The sequence below is a fragment of the Castor canadensis genome, chromosome 2 (assembly GCF_047511655.1).
Source record: "Castor canadensis chromosome 2, mCasCan1.hap1v2, whole genome shotgun sequence".
In the NCBI taxonomy this organism is placed as follows: domain Eukaryota; kingdom Metazoa; phylum Chordata; class Mammalia; order Rodentia; family Castoridae; genus Castor; species Castor canadensis.
In genome coordinates, this window is record NC_133387.1 from 202465666 (window position 1) to 202491419 (window position 25754).

The window sequence follows — 25754 nt, forward strand, 5'->3', positions numbered from 1 at the left end:
AGTTCCCTGGAGGGCAAGTAATTGTTAAGAAAGAAAAGAGCAAGCTCGGTTATAGACAGGTGGCTGTGACAACTGTGTAGAGCCATTATAAGTCAACCACGGTTTTTGTAGCTTACTCAGTATGTCTCTAAGCCACTCTGGAGAAGAGAAAATCTTCCAGGGGCAGAATTGCTCCCACTTCCCCCTTATCATCTACTGCTCCTGGAAGGGGAGAGCTGAGAATAACCAAGACAGTCTTGCAGGGCTGGGGTTTGAACTCAGGGCCTTTCTCTTGCTGGGCAGGCACTCTACCATGTGAGCCATGCCTCTAGCCCTTTTAGCTTTAGTCATTTTTCAGGTAGGTTTCTGAATTTTTGCCTGAGACTGGCCTCAAAGCATAATCCTCTTGCCTATGCCTCCTACATAGCTGAAATCACAGTTGTGAGCTACCATTACTGGCTTGTTGGTTGAGATGGGGGTGGTGGTGGGGGTAGTGATAAATGAGTCTCACGAAATTTTTGCCCAGCCTGGCCTTAAACTGCAATCCTCCTGATCTCTTCCAGAATAGCTGGGATTATATGTACAAACCACTATGCCCAGCACCAAGGTAGTCTTGATGATAAAAAGGACAGGAGAGCTTGCTACTAGAGAAAAAGATTTATTAAAAATCTAAAGTAATTGAAACAGCATGGTCTCAGTACAGGTACAGAAAAAAATACAAATGGAAATGAGTAGCAATCAGAAGTAAACTAACTCAAGCCTGGGAAGAAATACGTGACAGAAGTGGCATAGTGGAGAGTGGTGGGAATTTTCAATAAATAGTGCAGGGGAAATTGGTGCCCACATAGGAAATATTAAATTGAATTCCTACTTCATACCATGCAAAAAATTAATTCCAGTAGGTTAAAGTCCTGAATGGTGAAAGCAATGCTGTAATGAGTATAGAGCAGACTATATAAAACTGTCTTTATGACCTTGGGGTAGGGAACAGGACACATAAAAAAACTAATCACAAGAAGTTTTGGTAAATGTAACTACATTAGAGTGACACGTCAAACTCATCAGATAACTGGTCAAAGATGTCATAGAGTAGATGAAAAGGCCAGTCATTGAGCAGGAAAGTGTATCGCTCAGGGAACTAAATCATACAGATAAGTAAGAACCAGAGGATGGAGTGTGACCTTGAAACTGTTAGCAGCTGGGACTCTCATCCATTGTTGATGAGAGTCTATATTGCTATAACTATTTTGGAAAGTAGTTGGAAATTATCGACTAAAACTGAATATGTCCTGGGCTGGAAGCATGGCTCAAATGTTAGAGTGCCTGCCTAGCAAGTGCAAGTCCCTGAGTTCAAATATCAGAACCTCAAAAAAAAAAAAAATCAAATGTCCTGATCTCAACCAAGCAATTGCACTCATGGGTTGATACATGAAATGTGTGCACACATGTACATCAGAGTGTAAATCTGCAAATACTCATAGCTTCCTTATTCAAAATAGCTCAACCTGCAAACAACTCAGACGTCCATCAACAGAACAGTAGAAATTTAATAATGATTTTTTCTTAAGTAAAATACTCGACAGAGTGTGTGCCGGTGGTTACCACCTGTCATCCTAACTACTTGGGAGGCTGAGATTGGGAGGTCAGGGCAAATAGTTCAGACTTCCATCTCCAAAACAAGTAGAGTAAAATGGACTGGAAGCGTGGCTCAAGCAGTAGAGCGCCTACTTTGCAGACATAAAGCACTGAGTTCAAACCCCAGTGCCTCCACACACAAATACTATATAGCATCAACAAAAGGAAAAATCCTCAGCCATATTTAACAATACAGAGAATAATAAAAGCAAAAGAGTGAGCAAAAGAATCAGAACACACAAAACACTTATAAAATGATTCCATTTTCATAAAACTCAAAAACAATTAAAATGTCTAAACTTGGTGGTGCACACCTATAATCCCAGCACTGGTGAGGCTGAGGCAGGAGGATTGAAAGCTCAAGGCCAGCCTGGATTACATACAAAGGGAAACCCTGTCTCAAAAGAAAAAACAATAAGCAATAAAAATCAAGCAATACTTTTAGAAATACAAATGAAGATGACAAAAGTGTCAAATAAAAACAAAAAAGCAAGGAAAGGATGCATTTTTTTTGGCATTATTGGAGAGAAAAAGTCACTCACCCCCTTGGAAAAAAGTCTTGAAATCTAGGCATAGAAGGGGTTTTCCTAAAACAATAGATAAAATAATAAGTTTATCAAGCCCTGGCACCTCACAGGTGAACACAGAACACTCTCGTTTAAGTTAGTAGCACATGAAGGTTGCCTGCTGTCCAATGAACTGCTTAGCTTGCTCTGAGAGTTCTAGAAACTTTTCTCCTTCTGCAATTTCCACCTCCCTTACTGTTCCCTGTCTCAGTAAAGAGCACTATCATCCACGCGACATCTCAGGCCAGTGATTAAGGAGTGATGCTTCTTTCTCTCCTTTCATTCACTCCTCTGCTCCTAACCCATTAACTTGTCTCTCTGGATCTCCACCAACACACTCCCAAATCTGTCTGCTCCAGTCAGTGTCTGCTGCCATCCCTGGACACCGAGGGACTCTCATGTCCCCAGGTTACTGCAGGGCTCTCATAGCCCCCATCCAGCCCTCCTGCAACAGTTCTTCATCAGCCCCACAGTGGTGGGTCACTGGAAAATGTACACCAGGCCATGCCGTGCTTCTGTGTCCTCCTCCTGCTGATGGCGTGAAGGTCCCACTAAAGGCAATGTCCACCTCCCAGATTGCAGGTAGGGGTCATCTCAGTGCCATCTCCACATTCCTGCTCCAAAGGGCCAACATTGATTCCTGGTTTCAAAGGTTTTATTATAGAACAGACTATTGATTATAATGCTATATTTTGGTCATATTACAAACAATTCTTCGCATATATTCCCTCCGAATCTCCCAACTCCAGCTGTGACTGCACCTGACACTTCCCCCGCTGAAAGTGGCAGTACTCGCCTATCCGAGGGCTAGCTGGTCAGAAAGGCCATAGCCACCGTTTCTTAGGCTCCTCATGTGTGCCTTGGGGTCCTGCAGAATCATATTTGTGAAAATGCAAATGTTTCTCATGGCCAGACAACGTGACACCACATTTCATAGATGATGTGGCTTTGAATTAATGACTACCAAACCTGTGTCCAGGTGTGTTGTAGACGGCTGAAATTGTGAGAGAAGTGTGTGTATGAAAACACTGCCACACAAAAACTAAGTACTGTAAAAGCAGACGCACCTCACCACCCGAGTTCAGATCTGCTGCCAGACAACTGGTCAAAAGGTCTCCTTCCCACGTGAACAGTGGTTGGTGGCTGGGGAGGCAGGGCATCTCAGTCACGTGACTTGATTGTGACGACTGAGAGGCCAGGGTAGCAGACCAGATGCAAGGGGGTTGAATTAAGAAGCTACTTAGATTGTCAGCATCACGCTGATACCGTCGAAGGGTCTGAGGAAGGTGCTTTTCTTCTGCCCAGTGGGCCGGGAAATAAAGCAAAGTAGAGAGCAAAGGCAAAGCACGGTTTATTGAAACCAAATGTATTGAGACAAGTAACAAAGTCAAAGTCAGAGACGCAGAAAAAAAGGCTTCCGCAGTGAGAAGGGGGACCTGAAAACCGGTAATCCCCCCTCGGGTCCCCCCGACACTTCTTTTCCGCATAGCTGGGAGGGGCAGCTCCTGTTGATTGTCTTTTCGCGTTGACCATGTGCATGCACGAGGCCACACATGAGCCTGCTCCCGCACACATGGAGGCCCGAGGTGGCCTGCTGGGAAGTTTTCCAGCGAGGACCCCCCACTACCATCGCAGGGCCAGGCTTTTGGGGTCTAGCATGCTTGGTGCTCCGCAGCTCTGCAGCTGCCCCTTCCCCACCTCCCAGGATTCAGCGGCTACCAGAAGCTCAGTGCTCCAGCCCTTTCCCCCTTCAATGAAATGCTGGCCACATAACGGTGGAGCTGAACCCTTAGCGCCACAGGGGAGGGATCCAAAGGTGGCAAGGGGTGACCATGGCAGGTAGACCATGGTAAGGCCCACAGGCACGTTCGTGTTCAGGAGGGGGATGAGAGTCCCTGAGAGGTACCACAGCCTCATGTGACATCCTGTGGGGTAGGAAGTCCACTTCAGTATTCTCTGGGAGTATGGTTGTCATAGAAGAAAGCATCAGGCATCCTCATAAATGTGCCAGTTCTCAAGGACGAAGGGTCTCTCTCCACGGGGGAGAGGCCCAGGCCAGAAATGAACTCAGCTAGGAACCCACATGGTTCTGGGGCTGAGATCAGAGACACAGTCACACTTGGAAACATACTCAAAATCTATTACTCAGAGCCTCACAAATATTTATTGGTGACAAATATCACAAAATTCAGAGGTACAGCTCCATCTGGGTGCATTTATTTATTTAGGTGGGACTGGGGTCTGAACTCAGAGCTTGCCCTTTGCAAAGCAGGCCCTGTACCACTTGAAACACACCTCCAGTCCATTTTGCTCTAGTTATTCTGGAGATGGGGTCACGCTAACTATTGGCCCAGGCTGGCTTTGAACTTCAGTCCTCCCAATCTCAGTCTCCCAAGTAGCTAGGATTATAGGTGTGAGCCACCTGTGCCTGGATACATCTAGTTTTGATCCCAGGTATCAGACGGGTTGGCGGGGGAGAGACCTTAGTACTTTCAGTTTGGACCAGCAACCTGCAGCAATGTGATCCAATGCTGCCACCTTGGTCAGGTTCACAGTGTCCTTGTCATTGTCCCCACCACCCTGGAGAATATTCTAAAAGGCACAGTGACACTGGGGAGAGTCAGCAGGACACTGTCATGGACACTCAGTGTACTGCTGTCTATGGAAGGCAAGCACCACCAAGTACACATCTGAGTGTTCCTGCAGGTGGCCCCGGGGTGAAGCCGGGGCACAGCAGCACAGGGAACCCTCACCCCATGCAGCAATCAGCGCTCACATAACAGCAAACCTTGGCCACTAGTTAGGGACTGAGCTTGGGATCAGGAGGAGCAAGTGCCGAATCCCCGGAGGGGCGCCTTTTGGCTGTGGGCTGCAGGGTGGGCTCCTCATGCTTAAATTTCTGACGACCACGACCAAGATCATGGCTGCCAGGAAACAGCCTGAGCTCCAGGCCAGCCACCATCAACGTGGCAGGGGGAGCCTCCAAGGGCATCTGGGAACTCCCAGCAACAGCAGCCCTAGACTGGGGAGCAACTCTGAAGGCTACAGAGGAGCCCAGAGGTGGCTGGTGCACAGGGCAAGCACACAGGGTCCCACTACCCTCTACCTCAGACCCAGAGGATTGCCTGCTTGGGATGACAGTGAGGAGCCTCAGGCTAGGCTCTGGAGTGTCAGGTTTCTGGAGCTCCATCCCAGGCATCTTCTGCCTTGTTTGGTTCAGGCTTCTGAGTAGCTCATGCCTAGCTTGGTCCAGCCCCCTGCTCATCTCCTGCTTGGCCCTGTCTATCCCCCTGCTGAGCTCCTCCCTGGCCCTGTCCAACCCCCTGCTCAGGTTACACCTGGCCTGGTCCAGTCCTTTCTTCAGCTCCTCCCTTGCAGGGTCCTGTCCCCTGCTCAGCTCCCTCCTGGCTTTTTCCAATGCTCTGTTCAGCTTCCTTCTGGCCTGGTCCTGCCCCATGTTCAGCTCCTGCCTACCCAGATTCTGCAACCTCCAGGCCATGTGCTGCCCTTTGCTCAGATCCTGCCTGGCCTGTTCCTGCACGCTGCTGAGCTCCTCACTAGCCAGTTCATATCCCCTGCTCAGTTGCCACCTTTCCTGGCCCAGCCACCTGGTCAGGTCCCACCCAAAGCACACCTCTGCCCTGGCCAGGTCTTTCCCACTGCTCAGTTCCTGCGTGGCTATGTCTTGCCCCCTGATCAACTCCCCCTTGGCCAAGTCCTGTTCCCTGCACAGCGCTGCCTGGACAGGTCTCTCCCCCTGCTATGCTCCTGCCTAGCCAGGTCCTGCCCTCTGCTGGGCTCTCCTGGCCCGATTCTGCCCTCTATTCAGTTCCTGCCCCATTCGGTCCTGCCCGCGTCTCCACAGCTCATAGCGCTCGGGCTGCAGGATGCGCACGAACGCGTCCATGGAGAAGCTGACCCTGGCCTCCCCGCAGCTGCACTGAGAGGCCACTTTGCCATAATCGATCCAGCGCGGGGTGGCGAAGTTGATGGCCTCGGCGCAGTTGAAGCCATGGTTGAAGCCAGCGTGGTAGCCATAGGGAAAAGTCACCACGAACTCTCCGGCCTCCTGCGTCGCGCGGCTGAAGGGGACGCCATTCTCCCTGAGCACCGTGGGAGAGATGAGGGCCACCTTGTGCCGCAGGAAGGCCTCGCAGATCTGGGCGCTGCCCGGGAACAGCTCCCTGGCCAGGCGCTCCAGGCGCTGCCCGTGCTCGGGGGGCACCGCGTACCAGGTCTTGGGCTCCCCAAAGTGCACATAGTTGATGCTGTACAGGTCCATGTCCTCCGTGTGCCACGCGAAGGTGGTCTTCCACATGCCAAAGTACAGGTAAGGTGTGTTGACCCCCTCGATGACGACACCACATTCCTGCTCCAGCAGGTCCTGAATGGTCCCCAGGTGCCCAAGGTTCCACTCTCTAGTGCTTTCATCAAACAAAGACCCGTTGACGTCAGCACCATAAATTGGTGAATCATAGAGGCGATTCTTCCAGTACTTTCTCTCCAAATCTTCATAATTCAGGTGTGCTGGAGTGCGATGCTTTTCACTGTTTGCCAGGTGGCGGTACTGCCCTACTGTCATGGCCTTCTTTTTATGGTATTGAGTGAACACACCTGCCCCTCCAGACACCACCTGCTGCAGGGGGGTGGCTATTAACATGTCACTGATATTGTCATAGGACTGTCTGGCCCTCCATCCCTTGGGTGGAATGACCTTGGCTAGTCCAGCTCGGTGGCCTTGAGACTCCATGTAAGCAATGTATTTGTTAAAATTTGAAAATTCCTCTTTTTTTTTTTAATGTTTTAATACCAAGGCTGGCTTGAATTTTTAAACAAATGATAATAGGATCTTTCCTAGGCTTGCTTATTTACCAAGGTGAGTCCACACTGGTCAGCATTTTTTGACAATGAGTATCTCCCAGTGCACTGAGTGCAGCGCAGTGAGTTTTTGCTAGGGCCTTTCTGTCTCAGGCTTGCATGGACGCACAGCCCCTGACCCCCTCTGTACCAGAATATCTCTTCGAGGACGTCAGTCAGTCTAAAAAACAACAAAGAATGGAGTATTAGAAAGCAAATGGACGTCAAAGGAATGCTCCAGTGGCTATATGTTAAACAAGATTGTTGTGCAATAAAGGTGCTGGTGGCTCATGGTGTCATACTAACCACTGAGGAGGCAGAGATCAGCAGGATTGCAGTTCAAAGCCAGCCTGGACAAACAGTTTGAGAGACCCTGTCTTGAGAAAATCCATCACATAAAAAGACTGGTGAAGTGGCTCAAGGTGTAGGCCCTGAATTCAAACCCCAGTACCAAAAAAAATTGGTGCACATGTTAGTATCAGGAAGTAAGTAGCAAGGGCTGATTGAGCTTCTCAAGTGGTAGAGCACCCACCTAGCAAACATGAAGTCTTGAGTTCAAACTTCAGTACCAAAACCAAAATAAACAACATAAGAAAACCCTTTGCAGATGACATGATCCTGTACCTCAAAGACCCAAAAAACTCTACCCAAAAAGTCCTAGACACCATAAACAGCTTCAGCTAAGTAGCAGGATACAAAAGCAACTTACAAAAATCAGTACCCTTTCTATACACCAACAATGTACAAATTGAGAAAGCGTATAGGAAAGCAATTCCATTTACAATAGCCTCAAAAAAAATCAAATACCTAGGAGTAAACTTAACAAAGGACGTAAATGACCTCTACAAGGAAAACTACAAACCACTGAAGAGATTGAGGAAGACTACAGAAGGTGGAAAGATCTCCTATGCTCATGGATTGGTAGAATCAACATAGTAAAAATGGCTATACTACCAAAAGTAATCTACATGTTCAATGCAATTCCCATCAAAATCCCAATGACATTTATCACAGAGATAGAAAAATCTGCCCTAAAGTTTGTGTGGAAACACAAAACAGTGCAAATAGCTAAAGCAATACTCAGCAAAAAGAGCAATGCTGGAGGTACCACAATACCCAACTCCAAACTATATTACAAAACAATAGCAATAAAAACAGCATGGTACTGGCACAAAAACAGACACGAAGACCAGTGGAACAGAATAGAGGACCTGGATATGAATCCACACAGCTATGCCCACCTTATTTTTGACAAAGGTACCAAAAACATACGATGGAGAATAGACAGCCTCTTCAACAAATGTTGCTCAGAAAAGTGGTTAGCTGCCCACAGAAAACTGAAAAAGTGGTTAGCTGCCCACAGAAAACTGAAACTAGATCCATGCCTGTCACTCTGTAGTACTATCAACTCAAAATGGATCAAGAACCTTAATATCAGATCTGAAACTCTGAAGTTACTACAGGAAAGAGCAGGGAATACTCTGGAAACAATAGGTATAGGAAAAGAATTCCTCAGTAGAACTCCAGCAGCCCAGCAACTAAGAGAAAGGATGGACAAATGGGACTACATGACATTAAAAAGCTTCTATACAACAAAAGAAATGGTCTCTAAACTGCAGAGACCACCCACATCATGGGAGAAAATATTTGCCAGCTATACATCAGACAAAGGACTGACACCAGAATATACATGGAACTCAAAAAACTAAACTCTCCCAAAATCAATGAACCAATCAAGAAATGGGCAACTGAACTAAACAGAACTTTCTCAAAAGAAGAAATTCAAATGGCCAAAAAACACATGAAAAATGCTAACCATCCCTGGCCATAAAGGAAATGCAAATCAAAACTACAGTAAGATTCAACCTCACCCCTGTTAGAACAGCCATCATCAAAATCACTACCAAACATTGGCAAGGATGTGGGGAAAAAGGAACCCTCATACACTGCTGGTAGGAATGTAAGCTAGTATAATCACTTTGGAAAACAACATGGAGGCTTCTCAAAAAACTAAACATAGCTCTGCCATATGATCCAGCAATCCCACTCCTAGGGATATACCCAAAGGAATGTGTCTTAGGTTATTCCAAAGGCACCTGCACACCCATGTTTATTGCAGGGCTATTCACAATAACCAAGCTGTGAAAACAGCCAAGATGCCCTGCTACCGATGAATGCATTAAGAAAATGTGGCATTTATACACAATGGAATTTTACTCAGCCACAAAGCAGAATGAAATTTTGTCATTCACAAGTAAATGGATGGAACTGGAGAACATCATCTTAAGTGAAGTTAGCCAGGCGAGAAGGCCAAAAATCACATGTTCTCCCTCATATGCAGACTTTAGACCTAAAACAAATGCAGTGATATTATTGGACATGGTCGCATGCTAAGGGGAGAACATGTACAGGAGGAATAGGGAAAGATAGGAAACCTAAAACTTGAAAGTGTTTCATGTGTCCACTGGAGAGGAGCAAATGAAGTAATCTTAAACTGGCCGAGGTCACTATGGAAAGGTGACCAGGAAGTAGTGAAGAGGTCTGGTAGAGATGAACCAATGTGGGTTGTAATATACAGGTGCATGGAAGCAACAATAGGAATCTCTCTGTATATACATCTTTAACTCAAGCTAGCAACAATGCTGTGTCTTTCCTATTACCTCTTATGTTTTCTCTTCAACAAAATTGGAGACAAGGGCAGAACAGATTCTGCCTGGAAGCTAGAGGGCTGAAGGGGAGTCAGTTAGGGGGAGAAGGGGGCAGAGGTGGCCCAAACAATGTATACACATATGAATAAATGTATAAACAATAAAAAAGGAAACCCTTAAGCTATAGGATTGAGATAGTTATAAAGAACCTCCCAACAGAGAAAAGCCTAGATCAGATGGATTCACTGCTAAATTCTTAAAGAAGAACACCAATGCACCTCAAATATTCAATAAAATACAAAAGAAAGGGATACTACCAAATTTATTCTACCAAGCTACTATTATCCCAATACCAAAGCCAGGTGAAGACCCATCCAAAAAATGAACGTTCATATGGCTAATATCCCTGATGCACTTACATGGAAAATTCTCAATAAAATGCTTATTAACTGAATCCAACAACACACTAAAAGGGCTATAAACCATGATTAAGTAAGTTTCATCCCAGGCATGGAGATTGGTACAACAGATGCAAATCAATAAACTTAATACAACACGAAAACCAGGTTATTCTTCTCAATAGATGATGAAAAAGGCTGTGACAAAATTCAACATCCTTTCATGATAAACGCTCTGAAGAAACTAGGAAAAGATGGAGCACTCCTTGACATTATAAAGGCTGTTGCAAACCAATAGCCATCACCAATGTATATGGTGGAAAACTATTTCCTGTAAAGTCAGGACAGAGATAAGGGTGTTCAAACTCTCCTCTCTTATTCAATAGAGTACTGGAATTCCTAGCCAGAGCAATAACACAGGAGAAAGAAATATAATGGATTCAACTAAGGACAGAAGAACGCAAATTGTTCTATTCGAATACAATATGACCTTATATACAAAAGATCCCAAAAACTATACCAAAAAACTCATTCAGCACTGTAGCAGGACATACCATCAATTAACAAAAATTGGTAGAATTTCTATACATCAACAGTGAATAATTGGAGAAAGAAATCACAAAAGCAATATCATTGTCAATAGCATAAAAAAACCACCCATAACACTAACCTTGCCCCGCCCCTAAAATTGAAATACCTAGGAATAAATTTGACAAAGGAAGTGAATGACCTATAAAACAAACGGCCTATGTATGACTCATTGAAGAAAGAACTCAATAAAGAGTAAAATGTGGAAGGGCATCCCATGCCCATGGATCCACAGAAGGAAGATTGCTAAAATGGCTACATGACTGAAAGCAATCTGTATGCTCTTTGCATTCCCTATCAAAGTTCCAGTGACATACCTCACAGAGGTAGAAAAGTCCATCCTGAAGTTCATGTGGAAACGCAAAAGACCTCAAATAGCCAAAGTCATCCAGAGCAATGAACAACACTGGAGGTTATCACAATACCTCACTTCAAACTACACTACAGACCCTTAAAAACAGCATGGCACTGGCACAAAAACAGATACGAAGACCAGTGGAACAGAATAGAGGCCCCAGACATGAATCCATGCAGCTACAGTCATTTGATTTTCCACAAAGGTTCCTCCAGCAGCTCACTGCACAGAAAGCCCCAGGCCCACAGGACACTGGTTTATGTGCCTCACCATCCTGTCCAGGCCCCACCCAGGTAATCCTTACTTTCTGCTTCCAAATCCTGTTTCAGCCACGCCCACCCCGCCCCTCTAAGACAATCCAATCAAATCAACAAGAGGCTGAAACTTAAAGGCTCTGAAAAGGAAACCTTGTGTGACAATATTACTCTTACATACATCTGTAAGACCAAAGAGAGACACTGCACAGCTGTAGAAAAGAAACCCTTTCCAGGAGCACACACTGATGAGTTTTGTGCACCTGACCTCAACCAAGGCACAGAAATCCAAGACTGACTGTTAGAAGGGAAAACTGACAAACTGCCGCCATCCTGGGTGTTTGGGGATTTTAAAAAATTACATCATTATCTCAAAAAACAATGTAGCATGGGGAAAAAAATGTAGCATGCAACAAACCTAGCAACCTTGATTGTAAACCTGTACCAAGCACAGAGCAAGGGAGAATGTTTTCTGCTTCTTTGTTTGGTTTGGTGTGGGTTTTTGAGACAGTCTCCTTGTGTAGAACACACTTGCCCTAAACTTAGATGCTCAACCTCCTGGGTATTGTGATCAAGAGCTTAGGCCACTCTGCCAGCTGAAAATGCTTTTCTGTGGGATTTTCTTTTCTTTTCTTTTTTTTTTTTTTTTGGCAGCACTGGAGTTTGAACTCATGGCTTCATCCTTGCTAGGCAGGCACTCTTAGAGCTTGAGCCACTCTGCCAGCCCAGTGCTTTTCAACACAAATAAACTAAAAACTTACAATGCAAGGGCATTGGAGCAACTCAAGTGTCAGAGGGCCTGCCTGGCAAGCGCTGGGGCCTGAGTTCAATCTCCACACCACCAAAAGGGGAGGGGCAGGATGAGAGAAAGAGAGCTTACCCGTGCAAGAGTCCAAAATAAGTATCAACTGAAAACCTGATAGACCCGATAATACTGACCACAAACCTGACCACAAGAAGTAAAGTAGAAAGGCAACAGCACTAAACCCAATCACATTTATTTGAATTTATATCCACTTTTCTCAAAGTCTACTTTTTTGGTAAAAATAAACCAAAGCCATACAAAAGAGGATATTGCAAAGGACAATACATGAGATATAAAATGATACGAAAAGATAAAGTACTCACAAAACAGAAATAAGAATACTGAAACCTGATTTTTTTACAAGAAATAAGAAAAGGTTTTATAGCCAGGCATGGTGGGGCATGTCTGAAGTCCCAGCACTCAGGAGGTTCAGGCAGGAGGATCACTATTGGAGGCCAATCTGAGCCTCTGATTGTGCAAGCCAATTTCATAATTCCCCTTTATAATGATACATACATTCTATTGGTTCTGTTTCTACTCAGAACTCTACTGCAGAGGGCCTTCTATTTCCTTCTCTCTCTCAACCCATCATTCAGCTTTTTGAGATTCGTTAGGACAGTTCCTCCTTTCTATCTGCCATTGTCTTGTCTTCTGTTAAGTTTGCTTCAGAATAAAATGCATGTAATAAAACACGTAGCTATTAGGAATGCAGAGAGCAGTAACCATGAATACACAATGCAATCTTCTCCCAAAATGAGATGTAGGCTGAACCAGCACCCCTCATCAGTCTTTCATGCCTGGATCTTTCCTATTGGTCCCCAACCCCAGCAGAGACAAGCACTTTCTAGAGTTTATGACTACACTTGGTTTTACCAACTTTTAGAAGGAACATGAATATAATCCAACAGCACATTGTCACTAGGATCTCAGTTTCTTTCTTTTCTTTTCTTACTTTCTTCTTCTTCTTCTTCTTCTTTTGCCTAACCCGAATGTCCTGAAATCTATTTATCTTGTACCATGAACCAGCAGTTCATTCCTTTCCAACCATCTATTCAGAGACTTCTCAGTTACTCACAGTTCCTGAGTATCATAAATTGGATATGTATGTAGGCGTATTATCCCTAAGGATAGGTGTATGCTTAAGTTACAGGGCACTGGAAAACAGTTTTTCAAGGAGATGTCATTATTTTACATTCTCCAAGCACTGTATGTGAGGGTGACTGTTCTGAGTTGGAACTATTGACCTTGGGACTGTCCTAGTAACCCTGGGAGTGACTTGTAGAGCTAAGAGCCAGGTGCTTCTTATTCCAGTGACTCCCAGTGTACAAAGATGTTCCCCCAGGACTCACACCAATGGCTGCACAAATTTAAAGATGACATTTTCATGTGCTTGTTGCTGTCTCCTCCCATCCCTGAAGAGCCTTACAAAGAAGGATTGCCATGTCTACAGGGGTGATTACGTTTTACTTTCTCAGGGAATTGGAGCTTGACCACACAATGGACACCTAGAGTAGTGTGGCAAGCTGGGTTCCATAGGACAAGTTAAGGTGAGATAAGTAACTTTCATCTTGACGGGAGATGTTGAGCTCCCAAAACAGGCTGTTGAATCCAGTTCATAGATGTTAAAACTTATTTAACATCTTATTTAATTTATTTTTTTCTGAGAATTTGGTTCTTTTGACTTTATTTCCTTCTAATCTAAAGTCCCATTGAACAGAGAATTTTTTAACTCTCCAGAAAAGAACTTATAAGCATGAAGTCCCAAGTTCAAATCCCAGTCCAACCCCTACCCCCACCAAAAAAAAAGAATTCCAGATTATCTAATTTAAATTGTATTTCTAGTCTTATTACTTTGGAAGTCAGAATGTTTAATTTTTTGTTTCTTAGTTTTAAGGGTATATTTATGATTTTTACCCTAATATGGTGTCAAATTTTGAAACTGAATTAGTGGCACTTGAGAAGATATAGCATTTTCTGTCACCAGAGGCATAATTCTCCTTTATCCTTAATGTTAACTTATTTTATGTTTCTCGTTTTGTGTCTTCTACTAAATGAGGTGACTTAAATTCTTCTAAACTGTCTCTCAACTGTTTTTTTTCTGTAGTATAACTCATATTTTACCCAGCTTCATGCATGGTTCTGACTGCTATGTTTGCACTGTGAAAATTACCCGGAGTTTACAAAGACTCGTTCTACGCACTTTGGTCTTAATTTAGTTTACATGATTTACTGTTTGTGACTGTTGCTCTGTTTTTGCTTGCATTTTCCTTGGTATGGCCTTGCCCATTCTTTTACCTTATTTCTCAACCACTTTATTTTAGACACAGCCCTTTTATCTAATTCTTGTTTGAATGTATGGATTAAGGAATTTTCCTCTTTGGCAGAATAAAATCTTTACTAAGTATCACAAAATTGTAAAACATTTGAAGTGAAAACTGGCAGAGTCTAGTGGTCAAAAGTCTGGTTTCCACATGAGCAGAGTTGGGGTGTCTTGGGAGGCAGAACATGTCACAGTTGGGAGACTTTGATAAGCTAGGACTCACTGGGACTGAAGCACTGTCCAGGAGAAGCCAGGGTCAGTGACTCAGAGGCCCAGACACAATGTTGGGATGAATTAAGAAGCTGCTCAGATACTCAGCTATCGTACAATGCTGACCACATGACTGTGGAGCTGAACCCTTAGCACCACAGGGGAGGAATCCGAGGGTGGCACAGGAAACAAAGGGTGACCATGGCAGGTAGACCATGGTAAGGCTACAGCCACGTTCGTGTTCAGGAGTGGGATGAGAGTCCCTGAGAGGTACCACAGCCTCATGTGGCATTTTATGGGATGGGACGTCCACTTCAGTGATCACTAGGAGAAACCATCACCCATCCTAAGAAATGTATCAGTTCTTGGCATAGAGGTCACATCTGGGGAGAGGCCCAGGCCAGAATTTTTGAATAGCTGAGTCCTTTCATGGTTCCTGGGTATATCAGTCAGCTTTTGTCACTATAACAATATCCTTGAGGCAAGTTTTTATGAAAAAGAGGTTCTTTTGGCTCATGGTTTTGGAGGCTGCAAGTTTGAAGAACTGGGTCAGTCTCCTGTAAAGGTACCCATTTGTAGCCTGATGTCACAGGGGAATTCCCTGCATATTTCTGTGTAGTTTTCTCTCTTCCTTTATAATGCCACTAGGATTTAATCACAGGGGTAATGACCTACTCTGAGCAAATCACATCCCAGGGCCCCCACCCTTACAAGCCATAGACACAAAAAGTATCCACCCTCTTAATAAAGTCAACCTAAGACGTCAGGGTGAAATTCCTGCAGTAGTCCCCTGACAGTCACCATATTCAAACCCTATGACTAAGGTAGGGGTCAGAGGCACAGTCATATTCATGACATATTCAATGGCCATAGGTTCTGAGGATAAAAGAACATCCTTTGGTGGCCAACTTGTTCAGAAGTCAAAGGAGCAGTTCTGTGATGGCTTAGTCTCACAGATTCACAATCTGTGGAGAGGAGGCTGTGACCACTGCAGCTCAATCCAGGATCCTGGAGGCATAGGAGTGGTCCATCCCTACGAGGCAAGGCAGGTTCATAGGGTTGTGCTATCCCCAGCAGTGTCGCTGGTGAACCTGCTCCAAGGCACAATGCCATTGGGAGCCGTTGGTGGAAGAATTAAGAGGATATTGGGCGCTATGCTATCCAGAGACAGTATGCATAGTCCAGGATGCATGGGATTGTTGGGATCCAGTGCTGGCCCCAAAGATTGAAGATCAGGAGCACACAACATCTAGAAGCTTTGGTGGAAACAGGGGGCTGGAGGCTCGCTGGTGAGGCTCAGAGCCCTCAAACGCAGGGCTGCCCGCTCTGCAGACACCAGGGCCCTACTGTCATGGCCTTCTTCTTTTTACAGTATTGAGCGAACACACCTGCCCCTCCAGACACCACCTGCTGCAGGGGGGTGGCTATTAACATGTCACTGATATTGTCATAGGACTGTCTGGCCCTCCATCCCTTGGGTGGAATGACCTTGGCTAGTCCAGCCCTGTGGGCGCCTTGAGACTCCATGTAAGCAATGTATTTGTTAAAATTTGAAAATTCCTCCAGGGTTGGCTGGAAAGTCATGATGGCACAACTGGAGTTTTTCGTGCCAGAGTGCTCAGATGGCATGGCTGCCGCAAGGTACTCAGCAGAACACACCCAAGTTATTAGTGTTTCCTAGATTCCTAGAAAGCTCAGGAGCAGTTCCTTCTTTCCTTCCTGTCTTTCTCCTCCCCAACCCCCTTCCTTCCTGTCCTTTTCCTCTTTCTAAGGCTTTGGTTTATCTGTGAAGCAGTAGCTGAGACATGAACCTTTGCAGGAGATGATATCTTTCCCCAGGTTGGCTGATTCACTGGCAGAATTCCTTTCTGATCACCTTTTTTTTACACAGGGGTATAGAGCTGTTAGCCGCTCCACCTCAAACCCTGGCTCAGTCCAGGTTCATCTGAAGTTGTCACTGCCCTGGGAGCCTCTCCCCATGTCAGGCGCACAAGTGGTCCCTGACCCCACTGCACAGGAAGGTCTCTGAAGGAATTTCACTCATCAAACCTAGAGAAAATACAGAATAATTGAGAAGGGGATGTCAAGAAACACTCAGTAGCTCTAAGCTAAACAGAATGTGAATGGCAATGTTAATACAGACAGAAAAGAGAAATAGGTCATTACTAACAGGAAAGTAAGTTTTTGAAAATAAATGGTTAAGTACTCAACTCAGAAACTGGATGAATTCACAGCAAAGGCAGATTAAGATACAGAGCTATGGAATGATGACAAAACCCAAATTCTCATCCACCAGAAAGGCTGTTAGGAGTGAGCTGCCACAATCAAGGAAGAGAAAAGCCCGAAAGCACTCCACTGTGGAAAACAGGGCACATAACTGAACACCTTGGGAAAGTTTAAAAACTTATACTCACATTTTATAAGCAATTTGGTCCTAATAATTTTTTAAAACTTAGATAAAAATGGAAAACTTTCTCAAAAGTACTGCCTTTCCAAACTATTGAAGAAAATTCTATGTTTATATATACTAATATAAACTTTTCAAGTTTATATTAGTATATATAAAAGTTACCCCCAAGCTCCCCCCCACAAAAACTCACATCATTTTGTAAACAGATTCTAACTCCTACCTTCTGAGTCATTTCTAGGGTATCAGGTTAAATTTGTTTTATGGCACTGTGAATGTAACCTTGACACCAAAATCGAAAGAGGGCCACACTGGAGAAGAAACACTAGGTTTATCTAGTGGCTAAGTTACAAAAGTCTTTAGTAAAACTTATCACATCATTAATGCATGTGTGTATTAAAAACTATATACCACCCTGGCTTTGGATGCTCATCCCTATAATCCTAGCTACTCGGGAGGCAGACATCAGGAGGAGTGCAGTTTGAGGCCAACTCTGGAAAATATAGTTCAAAAGAAGGACACTGTCTTCAGATTTCCCAACACAAAGCAGAGCTGGCAGTGCTCAAGTGGTAAGGCGCCTGTCTAGCAAGCTTGAGGCACTGAGTTCAAACCCCAGTATCACAAAAAAAAAAAAAAATATATATATATATATATATATATACACACACACACACTGCAGGGATTTTTGTTGTTGCTTTCTTTGCTTATTTTTAAATTAATCCTTTTAAGTGTTGAAGGACTTAAGTCATGAGGACTTAGAGGGAAAGCCTAATTTTTTATTATATTGGCAGGTTTGTCTTCTTTTCTTTTTTGGGATGGGGTCTCACTGTGAGCCCAGGATGACCTTGAACTGGAGAGCCTCTTGCTTCAGTATCCCTAGTGCTGGCATTAAAAGTATGTACCACCTTTTATTCACTTTTATAAAGCTTGAGTTAAGTAAGATTTAAGTGAAAATTCATTATCAAGAAAAAAATAAAAGAACAACATGTCATCATATATAATCATCGGGGTTGTTTAGAAGTCTAACAACATAATTCATTACTTTAACACATGAAAAGAAGAGATAATTTATTTCATGAGAAAAACACTTAAAATAACCTCTATTCAATTGCTTTAATATGCGTATATGTATGTGTACACTGATTTTAAATAAAAGACAAAGTTCCCGTAATAGAATAAAGAGTACTTATGTAAAACAAAAAAGCAGAAAAACAGTAACAAAACATGCATGTATCTGTGCTCAATAATAATTAGTCTTTTCTGTATTTTGGTTATTTGAGGCAGGGTCTCACTGTGTGTCCCAGGCTGGCCTCCTGAGTGCTGGGATTAGGTGTGTCCCACCATGCCCGGCTCCATTATTCTTGATATGAGAATACTTATGAAAACTTATTAAAAAGTTTTATTATTAATAAAAGAAGCTACTTATTAAAACTAAATCATCAGGTTGGAGGCGTGGCTCAAGCAGTAGGGTGCCTGCTGAGCAAGCAGGAAGCTCTGAGTTCAAATCCCAGTCCTGCATAAAACCTAATAACTTATTTGAATTAAGAAATGAAACTGCTAGAAATTTTGGTTCAGCAATGTTTCTAGGCACAAGATAAGAATACAGAACTCATTCTGTGTTATAAAATGAAAATGGCGAAACACTCCAATCTCCTTCTTATAATTAATTTATTCATTTATTTTTGGTGCTGGGGATTGAACCGAGGGCTTGTGCATAGCAGGGAGGCGTGTGCTGTACTGGTGAGCTACACTGCATCTCTGATCCAATTCTTTTATCAAGAGAAATACAGGTCCCTGTGGATAAATCTCATCATGCGTGCATTAATTGTTGCTCACAGTATGCATAGATAAATGAATGATTATTTTTTCATTTTAATTTGTTTTACACCTTAAGGTAGAACAAAACAGAAAAAAAATGCTGACTTTCTGCTGGTCTAAAACTTTGACCATCCAAGTGATGATCCCCGGGACTTGGAAAGATGGTTTCTTTTCGGGATTCAATCAGCAGGCATTTTGTTACACCTTCCAAATTCTAATTCAGTCAGCACCATTCCAATCCCGATATTATCCCAAGTCCAACTGGAACCATCAATGCAATCCCACATCCTTTCAATTGATCCGCTCTTTTCCCAGATTTAGAAATCATCTCTGTTGCATTCATCACCAGCCCATCATATATGATCCTTTCTCTTGTAAATCTTTGAGATTTTTACCAAGAAAATATTAAGAAAAAACTCAATCCAACAAATCAAAAAGTTGTTTTAGCTCAACAAAGTGATACCCAATGTGTACTTCTCCATCTTAAATAGATAAACTACAAATTCTTTAAAATTGTGATAAAGAATTCTCATTTGCAAAGGAAGGGAAGGAGAGAGAGAGAGAGGGAGAGAGAGAGAGAGAGAGACAGAGAGAGAGAGAGACAGAGAGAGAGAGACAGAGAGAGAGAGACAGAGAGAGAGAGACAGAGAGAGAGACAGAGAGACAGAGATAGAGACAGAGACAGAGAAACAGTTCAGCAACATACCTTCCACCAACAAGATCCTAACTCTAGACAGACCTCAGAGATCCAGAAAGAAAGTTTTCTCTTGGTAGCTAGACTCTAAATGAAGCCTCAAGTCCCCAGGAGCCTGTATTCCAACTGGAGCAACCTTCAAATCTAATCAGAGCCCAGCTAATGTAGTCACAGGGCAAGGTTCCTGGGCTAGCATCCTGCTTAACCCATGCCCACCCTTTATAAAAACACTTAATCGATGTTAAAGTAGGAAGCTAAAAATCAAGTGATAGAAAAAGCAGTTCAGACAAGTATTATGAGAAAAAAACAACTGGGGTAGGATTTTAATGTCAAATGTTCTAGAGCTGGGTATGATGGCTCATGCCTGCCATCCCAGCACTGAGAGGCTAGGACAAGGAGGATCACAAGTCTGAGGCCAGTCTGGGCTACATAGCGAGATCTCACTCAAAAAACAAACATGTATTGATAGGATCAAAGGGTTCTACAGTGGCCAGACAGAAAAACTCAGGAACATAGACAGTAATGAAATTTGTGCAACTAACCACAGCACTGAGACATAAATAACCATGACTTAGAATTACCTTTAAAACTGAAAATCTGCAATCATGCTGAGAATGTTGGGTTTTTTTCCCCAACACATTTTCCTCTGAAACTTAACACAGGGATTGGAGAAGAAAGGAATGTGCTGAGCATGGTGATTCACGGCTGTAATCCCAGCAGGCGGGAGGATGAAGCTGGAAAATCTCCAGTTCAAGGCCAGCCTGGGGTACACAGCCAGACCCTGCTCCAACAACAACAAAGTAAATTAATAATGCTATGAATTTGAACAACCAGACTTAACAACTTTGATTATATAGCCTGTAACAATCCCATAGCAATTGGAAAATGCTTTTCAATGAATATAAAACAATTGTGAAAACTCATAGACTATCTACAAGAGACAAATTAAAATTTCATAGAATTAATGTGTTGAGTACATGACTACAAAGGACTAAAATGGAAAGTCACAACAAAAACTCTGAACCTGACCATATTTATTTGAAATTAAATATCCATATTTCTAATAATCCATTCATCTTTATGTTCAATTCCAGCGGTTAGTGAAAACAAACCAAAGCCAAACAAAACCAAATTATGCAAAAGTAAGTGAAGTGTGACTATGATAGAATAATGAACAAAAGGGAAGAAAGCACATATAGCACTTGAGATGACTAATAAAACTAAAATCAGACGGCAGTTTTGATGAAGGAGAAATCAGAAGTGTCTAGACCTGGACAAGGACATGTTTCAGGTGAGGCTGGAGCGTCTAGCATTTTGAAAACAGGAAACCACTAAATACAAACAAGCAAAAACATCGATAGGTACGTAAAGTGGGCCGGGGACGCAGCAGTAAAACACTCCTGGTGTCACCAGGAGTGACTGAAGCTCAGTGAGCTGGACAAAATTACAGTATTAGTTATAACTCAAAGCATAAAGCAAATCCTTATGAGTTCATACTAATGTACATCATTGAGTGAAGAAATTGAGGAGAGACAGATCACTGCTGGGCAGTATTCAAATATATTATACAGACTCTACTCCCAACAGGAGGGGCATTATTTCTACTCTTCACGGGGAAGTATAACCTTGACGTCCTTCCAGAGGACCGCATGGGAACTAGGGGTAGTGACTGTGTAGGGAAGAGATCTGATAAACATGACTTCAAACAGGTCAACATCAAGCGTCAAGCATGCTGATGGTGTGAGCCCTGGAGACAGATGAGATTAAAAGGGCCCTTGACCTCTGTGACCCTACTCCAAACACCCACCCACCCTATCTGGTCTAGAGATAGAGTCCACAGAGGGGCAATCTACAATAGACCAGACCAGCACACTCCACAATTGTCAGATTTCTATGTAACTGCTTCCTCAAAAGTAGAGAGAGCCTGAGAAACTGTCAGCTCCAAAGAGAAAGCTGAGAGGACAGAACAACCACACAGGCTGTGGTCCCTCAGATAGGAGAAAAAGGCCAGGCAGAACTTTGGCCTTTACCTACCAGAACTCCCTGCTGTTGGTTATTTAATTTTAACAAATACACATATTCATGTAGGATGTTAACAGGGGAGCCGTGCATGTGTTTCTGGAAGGGCTGTGATATGGCAACTCTCTATATCATGTGCTCAAAACTTACGAAAATCTAAAGCTGTTTAAAATATATCGTTTATTTCGCTGGACACCAGTAGCTCACGCCTGTCATCCTAGCTACTTGGGAGGCTGAGATCAGGATGATCAAGGTTTGAGGCCAGCCCAGGCAAATAGTTCTAGAGACCCCCATCTCCAAAATAACCACAGCAAGATGGGCTAGAGGCATGGCTCAGGCAGTAGAGTGCCTGCTTTGCAAGCATGGAGCACTGAGTTCAAACTTGAGCCCCATCAATTGTTTTGTACTTTGCAATGAATGAATCCCCCTGTACAATGAATATATGCTAATAGAATGAAAAAAGAAGAATTGAAACAAAATTCAATGTTATCTAAATATTAAACTATAAACATTATTTTAAAACAGTCTTTTACCAAGACAATAATAACAATTTCAAAATACAGTCAGGATATTTGTAAGTGTATAAAAACAATAGAACATAATATGAACCAAATGATTCCATAAACCACTACACGCTTCTCGAGTTTTTCGGAACAGAAGGCACTCACCTCACACTTTGTAATTCTGTGATACAGTCTGCAGACTGGAAATTCACAATGCCAACATGCTCTGGCTCACAAATGACCACAGTGAACAAAATGTTGGTCACCGTCCAGTCCAAGAAACCACTTTGTGAGCTGAGGATGTAGCTCAGTGGCAGAGAGCTTGCCTAGCAGGTGGAAGGCCCTGCAGTCAATCCCAGGAACCACACACACACAGACACACACGTTAAAAAAACCTGAAAAAAACCAAAGAAACAGCATCACCAATCACCCCAAAAATCTGACTGGGGCTATTCCTCTTCTGACTCAAGGCCATAATTTCCCTAACATATAAAATGAAAAATTTGCCCATTTTAAAATATACTAAATAACCATATATAAATAGTTATACTTGTGTATCTCAGTGTATTTTGTCCTTTTCCACATCACTATGATTTCATGTAGCTGTACTTTGTTCTGTCTCCTTGCTATAAGGTATTCAATAGACTAAACCTATCTACTGTTGATTGGCTTTTGGGTTGTTTCCACTTTTAGTCACAGACAAGTAATGCTCCCTGAACTTGTCACATAACCTGTGGATTCAAAGGTTATCATCCACACTGCTTTTCAGCAGTGTTCACCAGTTCGAAAGCCTACTAGCTCCTCCTTGCTCTTCACTTCTGCAGACATTTGAGGAGCTAGCAACCTCGTCACCTTTATCCAGGCAGATGAGGGGATGGGAGCTCAGTAAGATCGTTACCTACTTGATTACTAATGGCAGTGAGCAAGGTGTTCATGTTCACTCGCCATTTGATGTCTTCATGCACCAACATCATGCTCAAGGATTTTGATTGCTTTCCTACTGTTTCCTCTACCATGCACTCACTGTTATATACTTCGAATATAAGCTCTTTGTTGGATTTGAGTAATACCATTATCTGTCCACATTCCTTTCTTTAATCCCCTCTGTCTCTCTCTCTTTCTCTCTCTTTCCCCGCAGTACTGGGGTTTGAACTCAGGGCCTCATGCCCACTAGACAGGCACTCTACCTCTTGAGCCACTCTGCCAGCCCTTTGTTGTGTTGGTATTTTTGAGATAGGGTCTTGTGAACTATTTGCCCAGCTAGTCTTGAACCTTGATTCTCCTGATCTCTGCCTCCTGATTAGCTAGGATTACAGGTGTGAGCCACCAGTTCCCAGCTTCTCTCTTTCATATCTTTTGATGAACAGAAATTCCTCTTTATAATCTAATAGCAAAAATATTAGTGAAAAAAATGTCAGGTATATGTTGCCTATCAAATGTCAACTGTGGCTCAATGCATTGCACATAGAATACCTTATTTAACCTTCATAGTGATCCCATAAAACAAATCTTATTACCTTTATTTTTTAGATTAGAAATCATAGTGGTGGAGACAGTAAGCAACTTCCTCAAGGTGATGGAGCTAGTAATTTCTGCGGTTGGAGCCAGGTATTCAAGTAAGACTCTTTAAGACAATTCCTCCCAAGAACATTCGGAATGACTGCACATCAAGCCAAAGCACAGTGCATCTTGCACAGAATGGAAAGGGCTGGAGCAAATCCACACACAGGTGGGAGTCCGTGTGTCACAGAGATGTAAACTGATGGGGAGGAATGGTCTATTCCGTATGTGGTACTAGCATTGCAATTTTTGGAAAAATATATGAAAAATAGAGCTCTATCTCACATCACTTACATAGTCAATTTTTTTTTTTGAGACAGGATCTCATTAGATAACCCAGAGTGCCCTCAAACTTGTGAACCTCCTGCCTCAGCTTGCCAAGTGCTGGAATCATAAACACGGGCCACCACACCCAGGTAGAGTTAGGTTAGAGATAGATTTAACACTGTCCAAAAGAGAGCTTTAAGATTACTAGAAAGTATATTGAAGAACATCTTTATAAGCTCAAAAAACAAGTCTTAAAGAACCAGAAACATAAGGATGGAAATGGCTGGTATATTTAATGAATTCCAATATATGGCTGACACTCAAACACTAAAGGACAAGATAGAGGCTAAGAAAGGCTTTTTAATAATACCTAAAATAGACAATAAATTAGTGTCCAGAATAAAGTAAGCAGTGAGGTGCTATGCTCCTTTGCGGAGCTGCCCGCCATTGTCTCCCCATTAATGGTATCCTAATAAATCTTTTCTTTCTCCTAAAGAATAAAATGAAATAAAATAGGGCAATGAAAAACATGTCAATGCAAATGACATAGGCAAAACAGACAGCTAACAACAGGAAATTCAAATAGGCAACCCATGAAGAGATGAGCAAGATTACTGCAACCAGGAAGTGCAACAAGAAACATTTTACCCATTGAGACTGGGAAAAGTGAAAAGGGCTGACCATATGAAAAATGGGCCAAGACATGGGGAATCTAGACCTTGCCCATCTGCCAGTTGGGATAGGCATTGGAGGACAATCTGGCTGTTGAAAAGTTGAAAATAAGTACAACTAAAATCCAGGAGTTCTAGGTACAAAGCTGTTCAACAAAGTATTGTTTGAAATGAGAAATATATGAAAATACTCTACTTGTCTATCAGCAAGAGAACAGATTTGAAGAATTAGATACAGTTGATGATGGGAGTCAGTAGTGTCTATACATACAAACAATGTGAAACTCGGTGAAAATAACACCCAGTTATATAAAAGGTGAGGGAGTGCCAGATGCTAGTGGCTCGAGCCTATAATTCTACCTCTTGGGAGGCTGAGATCAGGAGGATTGCAGTTCAAGGCCAGCTTGGGGAACAGTTCTTGAGACCCCCCCCATCTCAAATAACCAGAATAAAATCGACTGGAGGTGTGGCTTAAGTGGTAGAGCACCTGCTTTGCAAGTGAAGTCCTGAGTTCAAACTCCAGTCTCACCAAGAAACAAAAATGGAGAGAAGCTAGCAATAAAGGTCATGAGAGAGAACACTGTATATGCTCACTGTTATAATTTCCATTACCAATGTCCCTTGATTTTTTCAAAATAGAATGTAGCAAAAATTGTTATTGACATGCATATTACCCAGAGATGTGGTCCAAATAGAATGTGGCAACATGGAGTAACAAACACTCCCGAATATAACTCTTTGCAACCCCTCCAAACTGCCCCCAACTCCCTGGCTTTCCAGATGGAGCAAGAGAATGCAAAAAAAAAAAAAGCAAGTACCTAAGTGAAAACATGGGGGTACAATAGTATGTTGCCACTAGGATCTGCCTTTTTCTGCCGAACCTGATAAACTTCAAATTTATTTATCAGCAGTTCATTCCTATAGACTGAAGAATAATCTTTGAATTACCTACAGTTTTCCACTCATCTGCTCAGAGACATATATGGATGGTCTAACTGCTTCTCCTATCCCATTTTCCATACAACTGGTCTGCTTATTTAAATACCTGAATCACATTGTGTTAGCTGCTGCTTTAAACCTCCAAAGGCTTCTCATTTCAAGTTGAATCAACTTAACTGAGATGCGCTATCCCTGCCTCTTTCTTCTCTGTGCCCCAACACAAATGAGTTTCCACATTAGACGCCTCACACTTGCTGGTCT

At 42.9% G+C, this 25754-nt stretch overlaps 2 protein-coding genes across 2 annotated transcripts in view; one reads left to right on the top strand and one right to left on the bottom strand.

Annotated features, from left to right (window-relative positions):
- Cwc15 (CWC15 spliceosome associated protein homolog) overlaps positions 1 to 25754 on the top strand; it is a 74939-nt gene that overhangs the window by 14760 nt on the left and 34425 nt on the right. The gene's annotated exons all lie outside the window — the stretch shown is intronic.
- Positions 5953 to 16244, bottom strand: LOC109683599 (lysine-specific demethylase 4D-like). The gene is made up of 2 exons (XM_074059725.1): positions 16004 to 16244; positions 5953 to 6965 (listed from the first exon to the last, which is right to left on the bottom strand). Exons 1-2 carry the CDS (start codon positions 16242 to 16244, stop codon positions 5953 to 5955), a joined length of 1254 nt encoding a protein of 417 aa, XP_073915826.1.